General features: G+C 29.6%; 1 protein-coding gene across 1 annotated transcript; it reads right to left on the bottom strand.

The window, feature by feature from the left end:
• Positions 1–14,046: 14,046 nt before the first annotated feature.
• LOC102590250 (uncharacterized) lies at positions 14,047–15,016 on the bottom strand. Its single transcript, XM_006359523.2, has 2 exons — positions 14,843–15,016; positions 14,047–14,567 (listed from the first exon to the last, which is right to left on the bottom strand). Exons 1-2 carry the CDS (start codon positions 14,938–14,940, stop codon positions 14,285–14,287), a joined length of 381 nt encoding a protein of 126 aa, XP_006359585.1. The 5' UTR covers positions 14,941–15,016; the 3' UTR covers positions 14,047–14,284.
• Between the last annotated feature and the right edge of the window lie 988 nt (positions 15,017–16,004).

Below are 16,004 nucleotides of genomic sequence, written 5' to 3'. Positions count from 1 at the left end.
CCCCCCCCCCCCCATTTGGACAAAGCCTTTACAATATTCTTAAGGTTTGTTTCCTTCAATTAAACCAAGGTTGGATCATGATTATTATTTGCCTTTACATCTATCACTGCAACACCTCGGATTTGGAAAGGAAGGAAAATGCAGTTTTTTGGGCTAGTTTCTGTGTCTACGGGTCCCATCTACGGACCGTGGAAGCTCCTAAGAGCCGTAGATGGCAACCGTAGGAACTGGGATTTTTTTTGTTTTGAAATCAAGTCCAATACCCTTCTTACCATTCACTAGGACGGTCCGTCAACCTTTGTACTAGTCGTAGATAGGTCTCGTAGGTGAGTCCCAGACTTAGTGAAATTTCAAAGTTTAACAGTTGGTTCTACAGTTGGTATGTACGATCCGTAGAAACACCTGTGAACCATACACAGGTTCCATCAAGAATAGGTGAATTTTAAGGTCCAGTAACCTATCTACGATTGACCAGTACGGTCCGTAGAAGGACCTACAGACCATAGGTAAGGCTCGACAGTTATTTTAAAGGGGCTTTTGGGTATTTTCCTAATTGTTTTAACTCAATACTATGTTGTTTTACCGATTACCCTTAGCCATATATAAATGTTTTCAAGCCCCAATTAACCCATTTACAATTCATTCTCCTAAATCCTCTAAACTTGACCAAATTAATCCTCCCAAATTCTCTCAAGTCTAAGGAAGAAGAAGAATAAGAGTTAGGGTTTCAATCAACTCTCCAATTTCTCCATTTTCTTGGGCTTAAAGGATCAAGGTATGTGAGTATTCACCCATGGAATCCTTTCCTCCATGGGGTCCTAAATATTTCAAGTTCCCAATTCAATTTTCAATTGATCAAATTAGGATTTTAATTCAATGAATGTGAGTTTCTTTCAATTATGATTAATTAAGTCTTCTAATGCATTATTTGATGTTAATCTATGATATTTAGTTGAAATTGCATCTACCCATGCCTAAATTATGCTTTTCAACTATGATTCTATGATGAACCTATGAACTATGAATTATGAAGTTATAAAGATATGTATCTTTTCATGAATTTATTGTAAATGAATTGATGATGCTTTGAAGGGAAAGTATTAATGTTATGTGAAAGGATTTATCACTTACTATGATAATCATGATTGTGAAAGGTATTTTTCACAAATAAATTCACACTGGTGAAAGGCTTTCTCATCTATGTGGAATTATGTTTAAGGAGCTATTCTATGTTTTGATCTTCAAATTGTGGTTTGGTATTTATCATTGCCTTTCCCTATGTTAAAATGATATTTGACTTTTATCTATTCCATTGGGATTTAGACTTAGTACCGATAGGGCTTTGAGGTGGAGGCTCAAATAGGCTAGTCTCTAGTAGCAACCTCTAGTCCCAAATTACGTGCCCCCGTAGGATTGCCTTAAATGACCTAGCTAGTGGATCCACTTTAGTAAATGATGATATGTACATATTCTACCTTGGCAAGTAGTTTTCCCTTCTTTCAGTATGAGAGATATACCAGATTCCATGATATAGCTCTCATGGTCTTATTGTCGGTTAAAGCTAATATCCCACAAAATGACTAAGTTTTCTTCCAAGCTTTTCTTATGTCCTTTATGTTGATATACTTGACCATGTTTTCATGATTTTCATGTCATCTCTTCTTTAAAAGTTTTTAAATGTTCCTTTATGATCATGCCTACTCATTTTAAGTTACTTATGTTATAATGCGTATGCTTTATGCATGTTGACTCATACTTCGTACATTTCATGTACTAATGCATACTTGTGCCTATATTGTTTCACTAATGTAGGGTCCGACACTTCCATTTCCCGTACTCATGGCTAGTTGATTTGTTTAGGGAATTCAAAGATTTGTGACTCTTTATGATCTGCGGGCCAAGAGTCTTTATTTCTTTCATGTCATTTCTATTTTCAACTTTGTATGTGATTTATGGGTTACGTCCTAATCACTTTCCTTATGATGTAATAGATGGCTTTGAGTCTTATGTTTAGACTTCCACTTTTGTCAAACTCTTTTGTATGAAATGCTATTTTTTAAACTCTTTTATTTCTATTATCTTGTATGATGCATGTTAAGTAGTTTTTGTATGGCCTCTCGAGGCCTTATATGCCATGACATGTCTAGGGTGTACTTTGAGTTGTGACAAACTTGGTATTCAGAGCAGAAGGTTTAGAAAGGCCCTAGGATGTCTCATAAGCCACATCAAGTAGAGACTTATTCATGAGTATGAAGCGCGCCACATTTATGAATGAGAAGCTATAATATGTTTAATAAATTCAACTTTTTTCACTACTCTAAAGTCATGCGATAGAATTTAACTCTATATGTATTTCTCCTAATATCTATCAGATGCTTTTCAGGATATTGCCCTTCAAAGAGCATACATTAGGAGGAAAGCGGGTTAGAATATGGAAGGAGAAGCTCCTCAAGCTCCACCAGTTTCAGGTGATCCTTTGGCTGAACAAGTGTATGAGGAGTTTAGGGCCGCTTTTCAAGTATTGGCTCAAGACATTATGGCCCAAGCCATTAGGGAGGTTGTGGTCCCCATGAACCCAAATGTGGGTATTGTGGCAACTAGAGTGAGGGACTTCAATAGAATGAATCCTGCATACTTTCATGGTTCTAAGGTTGAGAAATATTCTCAAGAGTTTATTGATGAGGTATACAAGGTGTTGATGATCATTGTGGTGACACCGATGGAAAAGGCGGAATTAGCCGCTTATAAACTTAAGGGTGTTGCTCAAGTTTGGTTCAATCAATGGAAGGAAGAGAGGGTGATTGATACGGGTCCTCTTGATTGGGAAAATTATAAGGGTGTTTTCCTTGATATGTTTTTTCCCCTTGAGATGAGAGAGGCTAAGGCAATTGAATTCATTAATCTTCACCAAAGAAATATGAGTGCGAAGGAGTATGCCTTGAAGTTTACACAATTGTCTAGGTATGCTCTTACTATGGTTGCCAACTCTAGGGCAAATATGAGCAATTCCGTCTGAGGTGTGTTTGAAATGGTGATTAAAGAATGTCGTACCACCATGCTCATCAATGATACGGACATTTCTCTTCTAATGGTTCATGCTCAACAAATTGAAGAGTAGAAGATTAAGGAAAGATCTAGGGGGCAAAAAAGGCAAGGACCGGTGATGGCGAGTTTCCACATTTGAGGTCCAATGGACATGGTCATTCTAAGTTTCAACAAAGGTTTTCCGGTCAAGGCTCCTCTAATGATCCGGCTCCTAAATTCAACAAAGATATGATGCCTAACCCTAAAACTCAATGAGGAATTGGTGGTGGAAATGGTTCTTCAGTTTCTGGATGCTAAAAGTAGGGCAAGAGTCATTCGAAAAAATACTTGATGGGTACGAATAATTGCTTTGTTGTGGCAAGAGTGGTCACCACTTATGTCCATCTAGAAATGAAAAGTGAAAGGATAGTAGGAAGGATCCACCTAGTTGCTCAAGTTCAAGTGCTCCAGAGCAAAACCAGTTTTATGCACTTCAAACTCGTCACGAGCAAGAGGGTTCCCCCTGATGTGGTTAGTGATATGTTGAAAGTCTTTCATCTTGATGTTTATGCTTTTCTTGATCCCACTGCTACCTTGTCTTTTATGACGCCATATGTCGCTATGAGGTTTGATGTCATTTTGGATATGTTGATAGACCATTTTTTTGTCTATACTTCTATTGATGAATCTATTGTGGCTAAGAGAATCTATAGAAGTTGTCTCGTCTCGTTATCCCATAGAGTCACTCATGTTGATTTTGTAGAGCTTGATATGTAAGATTTCTATGTTATTCTTGGTATGGATTGGCTATATTCTTGTCGTGCTTCTATTGATTGTAGGACCCGAGTGGTCAAGTTTCAATTTCCTAATGAGCCTGTCCTAGAATAGAAAGGGGGGAATTATATGCATAAGAGTCCGTTTGTTTCTTGGCTTAAAGCTAGAAAGATAATATTTAAGGGTGGGTTGCATATACCATCTTGTCCGGGTTAGGGATATTGATTCCAAAACCCCTATCTTTGAGTCGGTCCCCGTTGTTAATGAGTTTCTATAAGTGTTTCCCAATTATTTACCTGGTGTTCCTCCAGAAAGGGAAATAGATTCGGTATTGACCTTCTTCCCGATATGCAACCTATATCTATCCTTTCTTATTGTATGGCTCCAGCAGAACTTAAGGAGTTAAAAGAGCAATTGAAAGATTTATTAGATAAGGGTTTTATCCGACCGAGTATCTCACCATGGGGTGCTCCAATTTTGTTTGTTTGAAAGAAAGATGGTTCACTTCGTATGTGTATTGACTACCGGCAATTAAACAAGGTTACCATTAAGAACAAATATCCTCTTTCAAGGATAAATGATTTGTTTGATCAACTACAAGGAGCAAGTTAATTCTCTAATATTGACCTCCATTTGAGTTATCACCAATTGAGGATAAAAGAAGATGACATTTTGAAGACGGCTTTTCGAACCTGATATGGTCATTTAACCTTTGGTTTGGCTGGATGAGTATTATTTCTTTTCTTTGGATGGAATGTAGAGGATTTAATAGACATGCTTCTTGATCTCCTTAAAAACTGATCCGTAGGTTATGTAGAAAAGTCCTCAAATCCGGGAAGGTCTTGTGGTTGAACCTGATTGGACTTGTAGAAGGCTCAAAAGGAGAAGAAGCAACATTAGATGGCAAATCAAGTGTTGTCATTTCCTCCATTATTGGATGTATATCATTGCAAGCATTTTGAATTACATATGTAAATCGACATAATAAACAGGATTATGCATCACTAATTAAAAAAATAATACAATAATATGAAGTGAAATTTGTTCACTATACACTGTAAAAAACATTATCTGAGTAAAGATGTTACACATAAACATGTCAAATTTTGGCTTGACCCCCACAACTCGCTTGTTGCATAATCTAGGTATATAATTGTCCTCTTTGACTGCAATTTTATCATTGATTACAGAGGCACATTCATATATCCAAACATTAAGAGCATATGATATGCCGGCTAATCGATACATCTTTTTTTCTTTGGTGAACTCTTGTCTCAATGTTTTCATCAATTTTGAGAATGCAAGTTGTCTCTATGAACACTGTCCCATCTTCAACCATTAAGAAATATTGGATAGGTATATGTGTATAACAGAGTTGGGAAAAAACAAACGTGTGAATGAAATATATGATTGTCATTTCAACGACATCCTGATTGTTCTCCCATTCACCCATCGAAAATCGTTGAACCAAACGACCCTTGTTTACACTTTTTTTTAATCCAGGGAAGTATCTTTGAATCAACCGGAGTGGAATCAAGATATCTAAATTCTTCAACATCCTATGTGCATTTCAGGTCGGTAATAATCACAAATTCTTTTATAGTGATGAAATGCAAAATATTCCCGTTTGCATGGCGAATATGGAGCTCATTTATGCTATCCTGCTCCAGCTCAAGTAGTAGCAGACACTTTGTGATTTGCCCTTTGTAATTGCAGATAGGGATATTGAGATATGGCCCAAAAATTGTATTCTTAAATAATTCAACACCCTCAACCCCTATGGACAAATTCAAATCTTCTACAAAACTCATGTTTTACGTTGAATCAAACTTCAAAGAGTGGGTATGAATTTATTTTATCTTGTATTTCATACACTATAATGAGAAAAATGAACAACAGTTAAATCTAGAAAATAATATAAACATGATACATGCTGAATAATAGATAGTTGAACTTACAATGACTATTATATTTGTATGTGATACATAATATTAATATTTGTATATGAAACACATTGGACCTTAATAAAATGTATAATGTATCATAGATTCGAATTTTGAAACTCATTATAAATTCATATTCTGAAGATGACACCTTCAAGGATATTATTTTTGTATCAGGTAGATGATAAGTTGGATTGATACTTAAATAAGCATATTACAACACAATATATGGCATAAGTTGGGAGTGATACATAATTCAACATGTTACAGTACATTTATAACTTGATACATTGAGAACAATATGTGACAAATTTTTGTATCAGGTACATGAAAACATTGAGAATAACTAAATATTATATTTTTGTATCATGTATATGATATGTTTGGACTGATGCATAATTTAGTAGATTCTCTTGCATTTATAACTTAATACATTAAGAACAACTAAACAAATATATAACATCAAATAATTAACAATCTTAGGGTTTTATGTATCAAAAAACTAAATTGAATGATGATACATTGCAATATGATAACATAATTTTTCAGTAATGTATCACGAATTTCAATTAACAAATAAATGGAAGATTGAACAACAAAAACAACCCAGAAATAGATCGAAACTCATTGCCTTGGGTAGATTAGGCTGAGAAATTGGAGTTGATACTTTTTTACCCCCTTTTAGGGGGGTTTTTCAACATTTTCTTTTGAAGAAGAAGGCAAGTCCTTCTTCACCTTCTCGATACTCACATTCGCCACTACTAAAGGATCATGCAATTTTTTAGATCTATATTCAGTCCAAACGACATCTTCGTAATCATAAACAAGATTAGTGTTAGATGACATTATCTAGGTAATCTCAATACTGCGTGAAGGCACATCATCCATAATGTATCATAATTTCGATGAAGAAAAAAAAAAGGTATGAGCTGTGAGTAAAAGAAATTGAAACAATACCTAGATAGATGAAATTGTTTAACTAGAGTGAGAAAGATCTTGAAATTCAAAATTGTAATGAAAGAATAAACTAATAAGATTGTGGGAGAGAGAATAGGGAGTGATTGAAGGAGTAAAGAAAGGGGGAGATAAATGTGGGTTAGGGGATGAGGAGTTATGTATCCGGAAGTTGGGCTTAAGGGAGTAAAAAAGGGGATTTTAGTAATATTTTGAAAAGGTAGGAAATAATAGAAAATATGCTAAATAATGTTGTGTATATAAGTAATTTTTCCAATTTAATATAAATAAATGGTTGGGTGCGATATAATTAATTTTTAAAGGGCAAAGGTGTAGATGCACCCCTTAGCTTTGAGATTTAGTGCATATATGTGCTTTGTGAAAGAAAAAAAATTGATGTATATATATCTTTGTTGTCTAACAAATGGTGCATATATACTCTTGTCATCTAACAAATAGCGTATATTTACCTTTTTCATTAACAAATTAAATTTTAAAAAATCTGAACTTTGATTAAAAAATATAGTATTATAATTTTTTCCAATTAAGTAAATATTGATATGTTAACGAAAATGATAAATATGCACCATTTGTTAGACGTCCGGATTAAACATACACCGATTTTTTAATAAGAAATATATCCTCTCTAAATCACGGAACTAAGGATATATTTAGTCCTTTCCCATTTTTAAAAAGATATTAATCAAATGGTATTTTGCTAATATTACTCTTTTTAGTTTTCCTCAAACTCTTCTTAAAAGTAGAAATAATTATTTTTATCAAATTTAAAAATAATGAAAAATCACATTAAAAAGAAGAATAATTCTGAAAAAGTAATACTAATAAAATAATTTTTTAGACTTTATGTTGAACCATAAAAGAATACCATCGACTTATTATATTGAACCATTGAAGAGAATACTATTCCCTCCATTCATTTTTAATTGTCAAGACTTTTTTTTTTTTTAGAATCAAACAAATAAGAACTTTGATTAATATATTACGATACATTTTTTTTATCACACTGATATACAAAAAATTACAATTTATAGTACTTTTTGTATAGTTTTTAAATATCTAATTAATGCAATTTAATTTAACTTAAAAAAATAATTAAATTAACTTTTGAAAAGCGTAATATGACCATTAAAGTGAACGGGTGGAATATTAAATGATAAGAAATATATTGTTGGATATGTTGAAAATGTTTACTAATAGACAAAAATGGTCGTGATCATTGTTGCCCCAGCAATTACTCATAATAATGCCGTAGACACTGGACACTAAGAATTGAAATGTGTGCTTCAAAGTTGACATTTTGAGGAATTTGTGAATGCCAAGTGGCGATGTTATGATAGCTGTGAGTCAACATCCAACATTTTCATCCACAAACTTTTTCCCATTAATTAATGCCTAATGAGTTAGCGATTTGTAGTTTAGTTGGTTGATTATCTGACTCATATTTCATTGATAAGGATTTAATTCTTCATATTATAATCCTCTCCTTCATTTTCCCTTTCCTCACCTTCAATTTCAAAAAAAGAAAAAAAAACTCGTACTCGTTTGGTAGCATAAATAATATTATATTTAATAGTTGATTAGGTTTATGTATAAAATTAATATGGTGATTATTTTGCAATTTGGAAACCTATATAACTAATATATGTAGATTATGATGATATCTATGTTTAATTTTTTAAATAAACCTTTTCATAACTAATTGCTACATAATTCAAAACTAATTCATACTCCCTCAGTCCTTTTTACTAGTTAAATTTTGTTTTGACACACTTATTAAGAAAATAATGATTGACATAATGAGTTTATCATTTTACCCTTATTAATTAATACGGTCTAAATTCTCAAACATATTTACTCACTATATTTTTCAAAGACAGTTGCTCAATATTAATAAATTAAGAGTATAATAGGAAAAATAAAATTGTTAATCCTTGTTTGTCAAAAATGACAAATAAAAGGAAAAATCAAATTAGAAAATATTTGATAAATAAATAGGGACAAAAAAAGTATATTTTTAATACATATATAACTGTAGTCAAATATCAAATTACTCTCATATTGTACTTTAACACAAAAACAAATTCACAATTTAAATTTATGATTTCTAAAATATAATTATTTTTATTTATTAAATTATATTCTGTATAAAGTAATTGCTAGTAATAATTTTGTAAATAAAAATAGAGTTTACCTTAAAAAAAACAAATGAATTTTGTCTAACCGTAACTGTAATAGAGGTTCACTGTCCCTGACTTAACACGAACCGAAGAAGATCCACAATTTGACACTTTTGATTCAGTAATGTGTATAAAAATAATGTTATATAAATTATATAGTAATGTTTGTATTAATAATATTTGTATTAGTAATATTCATCGTAGATATATATAGATTATCTTATATGTATTATTTAGTTTGATGTATTAAAAATATCATGTATTGTATAAAAATATTTATTTATAAAAATATTCTTAGCAAATGATGGAAAAAATGTAAAGAAATTTTGAGAAATTACTGGGTCTTTAACCATGCTAACGTATGTATTAAATCCCTATGTATTACTAATATCTATAAATTCATGGTATTAATAATGCACTCTTCAATATAATATAGAGTGTATAACTAATGCAAACATTAGTTATACATAGCATGAAAAAGTATGTCAAACAAAATAACTCTAATACACAAAATTGATATATGCATTATTTTTACTAATACACTCTACCAAACGACTATAGGTTTAAAGATAGCATTGGACACTAATTTATGAATTTAGATTCTATTATTTATATTTATATCACTCTATCTGTTTTTAAAATATATGATTTAATTCAAAAGTCAAACTAACTAGTGCGAAATCAAATATAGAACTATAAAAAAAAATTAAAAAAATTGTATTTTTGAAACTACATATCTATAATGTATTAGTATACACATAATAGAATTTAGATTCTATTATTTATATTTATATCACTCTATCTATTTTTAAAATATATGATTTAATTCAAAAGTCAAACTAACTAGTGCAAAATCAAATATAGAACTATAAAAAAAAATTAAAAAAATTGTATTTTTGAAACTACATATCTATAATGTATTAGAATACATATAATAGTTAACACCTAAAAATATTCTTATGAAATCGTAAATAAAAAGTTTTCTTTACTCTACTAATTTATATGTACCTTTCTCTAGTAAATTGTTGTTTACACCCCATATTGCAAAATAAATGGTGTTTTAGGCTTGAACATTCATTTTAAGGAAACACGCTTTTCTTAGAAAATAAAATGTATTTTTACTATTTTATCATTAATAAATATCTTTAAAAAATATAGTTATATAAAATTCCTTTTGTTTAAACAAAAAATCATTAATGTCTTCTTGATTATGTCAAACACCACTTATTTATTAAAAAATAAATAAAAATACCATTTATTTTAAAATAAAGAGAGTAAAATTAACCCTAGACTAATCTTACTTCAAAAACACTCAATACTAAGGAAAAATTATAACAAAAATAATTAATTTCATCTTTATTTTTTTAGATTACTAATAAATTTGGACAAATAATTTTACTATTCTTGACAATTAATTAATATGAGCAGGGGTGGATCTATTAAGGGGTGTGGGGGGTGTCACGCCACCCCTGAACTTCAGCGAAAACTCTATATATACATAGGTATATATATATATATATATATATAATATTATATAATAATAAACGTAGCCACCTAGAGAACAAAATTGGCTTGTGGTGCCATGGTAGGAGGGCAACTTTAGAAGGCTGATGTTGTGGGTTCGAATCCCATTTGTACCTATTTTTTTGAGAAATTTGTTGCAGACGTTTTTTAAGAAAAAGGAAATTGTTGCACACATTCTTTTAAGAAAAATTAGAGAACTAAAATTAATTTATATCGAAAAGACTAATAATTTAATCAAAAATAAAATTAATTTAATCGATAAGTCTATTTGGCACTCACGAACTCTAAATCCTAGATCCGCCACTGAATATGAGACAAGTATATCTTTAACTCATAACCGCGAGTCGCAGAAATATTTTTTCCTAAATGAATTTTAAGGAATAAGATTTTAAAATAATTATATTCAATACGAATATCAAATATTGTATAAGAAACTCGAAAACAAAAATAAAAATACACATGATAGATTTGTGGGGGTGGGGGGATTGTTGATGACTGATGAGTAGGCAGACGAGCAGAACTAGTCTTGTGAATAGATGTGGACCATACAAGAGCCAAGTCTCTCTCACTCAAGACCTTCATTTAATTAGTATGCATGAGTTCGCCAAAATGACCAAGTACGCTAACTAAATCTTTTATTTTATACGCGAAAAAGGGTCATATTTGAAATTATACTCTTAGAAAATAGTTATATTATCCTTCGTTATATTATTTTAGTATATTTGTCCTCATATATTATTCAACTTTAAGCATATATTTACTCTGGGATAGTTAAGTATCATGTTACAACTTTTATTATCTTACGTGACTCTTATATGGATATATTTTTATTGTAATTAAAAATTTATTTCCTATTTAATATTCTATCCGAGCTATCCAATTTGAAAATCTGTTAATCCTAACTCCCGTACCTATCCTCTTGCATCACTTTACCCATTAACAACATCACAAAAAACTACGATTACAATCAAATGTATTATCTTTAAATATCTATTTGGCCATGAAAGATGATCAAATTTTTTTTAAAAAAAAATTAGAATATTTTCATGTTCTAAAAAATTTGGTCGGAGAAGAAATTTCACTTTCACTCTCTAAACATCATTTTTTTTTTCCAAATATAATTTTAAGTTATAAAAATCATAACTTTAAAAATTTTAATTTTCATGTTTCTACTTCAAACTCTATGGCCAAACGGAAGTTAAAAGACCATTTAAAACTTTGGCATTTTATCATATTTCTTTTGGGCGGGTGGGACAAGAAGCTAAGTAAAAAGTACTGAAGGCACACATCCAGAAAATAAAACGGAATAATATACGAAAAAGAATCGCTTAAAAGGAGAAAAGGTACAACGTTAGCGGACACTTTGCATTGAGAGAAATTTTTTTTACGTCTCTTGTGTAGGTAAAAATATTATTTCTTTCGTTTTAATCTATGTGACATTATTTAATTAATCACATTTTTTAAAGAAACCAACAAAAACATTTGAAACTTAAGAGTTAGATAAATTTTAGATATTTATATGACTTTAAATCATCTAATTAAAAACAAATTTACTCCTTAAGGTTTAATAAAGTTATATATATATATATATGTATATATATATATATATGTATATATATATATATGTATATATATATATATACATATATATATATATACATATATATATATATATGTATATATATATATATGTATATATATATATATTAACAATATTAAAAAGAAAGTGTGCCACGTTTATAAATAATTGAGAGGTAAACGATAGAACTTTGCATTATATAGACTATATATAGTCTATATAATGCAAAGTTCTATCGTTTACCTCTCAATTATTTATAAACGTGGCACACTTTCTTTTTAATATTGTTAATATATATATATATACATATATATATATATACATATATATATATATACATATATATATATATATGTATATATATATATATGTATATATATATATATTAACAATATTAAAAAGAAAGTGTGCCACGTTTATAAATAATTGAGAGGTAAACGATAGAACTTTGCATTATATAGACTATATATAGTCTATATAATGCAAAGTTCTATCGTTTACCTCTCAATTATTTATAAACGTGGCACACTTTCTTTTTAATATTGTTAATATATATATATATACATATATATATATATACATATATATATATATATGTATATATATATATATTAACAATATTAAAAAGAAAGTGTGCCACGTTTATAAATAATTGAGAGGTAAACGATAGAACTTTGCATTATATAGACTATATATAGTCTATATAATGCAAAGTTCTATCGTTTACCTCTCAATTATTTATAAACGTGGCACACTTTCTTTTTAATATTGTTAATATATATATATATATACATATATATATATATATATGTATATATATATATATGTATATATATATATATATTAACAATATTAAAAAGAAAGTGTGCCACGTTTATAAATAATTGAGAGGTAAACGATAGAACTTTGCATTATATAGACTATATATAGTCTATATAATGCAAAGTTCTATCGTTTACCTCTCAATTATTTATAAACGTGGCACACTTTCTTTTTAATATTGTTAATATATATATATATACATATATATATATATATATGTATATATATATATATATTAACAATATTAAAAAGAAAGTGTGCCACGTTTATAAATAATTGAGAGGTAAACGATAGAACTTTGCATTATATAGACTATATATAGTCTGTGTTAATGCAAGTTTGCTTTCAAGATTGAAAAGTCGAATCAAACAAGCCTACATGTGGCTTCAAGTTCATATATAGTTTGCAAAACTAGAAAACTGAAAATAAGTTGGAAACCACTACCACTTATAATATTCCATAATCCCCTATAATTAACTTCATATATACGTAACATGATGACTTACTTATTAGGTTCCTTCATCTTTAAATTAGGTTCACATGAAGTTTACAGAAAGAGAGAATGATCAATTTATCCCAATCAAGTAATTATAACAAATGAGATGAGAATTAATACAATTAAAAGTAGTCTCTCTAATAGTTTAGACTTTAAAATGATATCAAATCAAACAGAAGTCCTCTGATTGAATTTCATTAGAATTACCATGTGCTTGACTTATGAAAAAAAAATCATATCCGACATGAGAGAACGTGTTAAATATATAATTCTAGTTAAGATAATCACACACTTAAATAATATACTCATTTATTTTAGTAATATAAGGATATTAATTAACCTGCTTTAGGTACCATGAATTCTTTGGCCAAAAGGAATCAAAGGTGCATATGATTCTCCCAAAGCAAAAGAGTGTACAAAAGTTCAACTAGGCAATAGCACCCCCACCCTCTTCATAAAACTGCCCCCACTATTACCAAAATAAAGATCACTTAGTTTATACGATCTCAAGGTGTAAAACAATTTTTACTACATTAATTTATTTTAATTGGCTAATTCCTTTCATATCATAAACATTTACCATCTCTCATTAATGAGCTGGATCATTTTTCTTGCATGGAATAGTTAACATATTTACGAGCCACGAATAACAGTAACAAAAATAGAATTTAGCAGTAATAATAAGTATGAATACAAAATATTTAAAACCAAGATATTAAATAACAAAAAATATATTGTCACTAAATATCGCTTTGACTTAATTATAGGTAGAAGTTAATAGGCAAAAGAAACACCACATACAAGGGAAGCCGTGCTTAATTACTAGCTAATTAGCATCACGATTTATACATGAAGGAGTTCCATTGGTTCTAACAACTTATTTAGGTCCAAAAACTCTTGGCAGTGCAAAAAGGAAAAAAGGAAAAAAAAAAAACACTAAAAAATTGAAACACTTACATTTATTATTTTTTTAACACATAACATCTTTAAGAAGCTTGTATCTACGAGTTGCTGTCCTTGGTGAAGGACTCCCATTAGGATTCATTTTTGCCCTTTCAGTAGTACCACTTTCTTCCTCCTTATCATCATTCTGCTTGATTTTATTATCTCCCGAATTCTCCGATCTATTAACCATTCCTAAATTATCACTTATTAGTTTCCGAGCACCATTTCTCGAGCTTGCTCCCTCGCTTTGACACCAATCACACATTTGTATTGCCTCGGATGATTCGCTGTAGTAGTTGCTACAATACCTATATATATATGAATTCAAAAAATTACATAATAGATCTAGGTGTGATATTTTCTGCAAAATAAATAAATTAGACTAATCTCAAGGGTCATATTTGGCTGGCCACAACCAAAAAAAAAAACGAAGAAGAATAAGTCAAAAGAGACTAATAAAAGGCCATGGACCATATATGAAGAATAATATTAAGACGATTTGATACGCAAAACAAGAAATTGAATGATGGAGATAGAAGAATTAAGTAATTTGGAGTAAGAAAAGTGATATAGGAATACATACGAGTGCTGAAACCGGTGGTGACACTTGGAGCAACGAAAAAGTTTGTCTGGAAAGCCCACGTCACCACACATGGAGCAAACTGTTTGAAGATCCACCATTGTTAGCTCTTGAGGCGTATTTGCGTGCGTCTCTTATGTCATTTATATATAGACAAGAACAAGATGGACATAGTTGAATTATTTTTATATATATAATATTTTATGTAACACGAACAACATTAATTTTTAAATAAAAAAATAAAAAAAAGATGTACGACTAACTATATTAATGTGAGTGTGATATGTATACAGGTAGACCACAGGTTGCTTGCAGTCGTTTTCAGTTGAGGGACAGGTGATGTGAACCTTAAAACTCTAATTCTTCAAATGACAAATATGTCCCTTGCTGCCCACAAGGAGAGACAGCGAAATATTGAAAAAATTTATCATGGGAGAGGCCCAACCAACAAAAGTTGTGTGAGACTCCATTTATTTTTTGACACATGGATAGGTGGGCCATTTATGTACTTTTCTACTTTAAAACAAAAAAATTCTACAACTAACAAGAGAGAGAAAATATATTTACACATAAATTGAGTTGAACAAATATAAAAAATGCAACAAAATTTATGTGTGTTTGCTACTTTTTTATGCAATAAGAATTTATTTTAATTAAAGATGGCTAGATATAAAAAGAGAATCAAGATTTGAAAAATTAATTTTTTATTTCTTTTCAACATCAACGAGGATGTCAACTTTTTTCAAACCTCAACGAAAACGTTAATTTTTTATTAAAAAAATACACATTCAGATTGAACATCAAAATATGTAATTTTGATTTTTAATAAAATTCACAAGACCATGATTTGATTTAAGAAACAACGTTATAAAGAAAATTCAAAAAAGTTATTTGATTAAATGAGCATTCAACAAGTATAAAATATGGACCCTACAGTCATTTTTTATTATATTTTTATAATTATTCAGTGAATTGTATTATATCTGATAAGATATATATTAATTATAAATATTATTTTACTTTTTGTTATTTTAGTTTAGGTTTAAAGTTTTACTTTTTAAAAACTATTTCTTTGAGTAGTGATACTTTGTTTTAAACAATCATCCCCACAATAATAATATAATTAACTTTTTTTTACTTTCCTTCAAAAGTTCTAATTTAAAAA

The sequence above is a fragment of the Solanum tuberosum genome, unplaced genomic scaffold, assembly GCF_000226075.1.
Source record: "Solanum tuberosum cultivar DM 1-3 516 R44 unplaced genomic scaffold, SolTub_3.0 scf00289, whole genome shotgun sequence".
Lineage (NCBI taxonomy): Eukaryota > Viridiplantae > Streptophyta > Magnoliopsida > Solanales > Solanaceae > Solanum > Solanum tuberosum.
This window is presented reverse-complemented; position numbering and strand designations above follow the sequence as displayed.

Bases quoted from the DNA above. Each gene is read 5' to 3' on its own strand.
- LOC102590250 (XM_006359523.2), bottom strand. From the start codon at position 14,940: ATGGTGGATCTTCAAACAGTTTGCTCCATGTGTGGTGACGTGGGCTTT. The intron at 14,568-14,842 runs GTATGTATTCCT...ATATATATATAG, and splicing joins CACCACCGGTTTCAGCACTC to GTATTGTAGCAACTACTACA.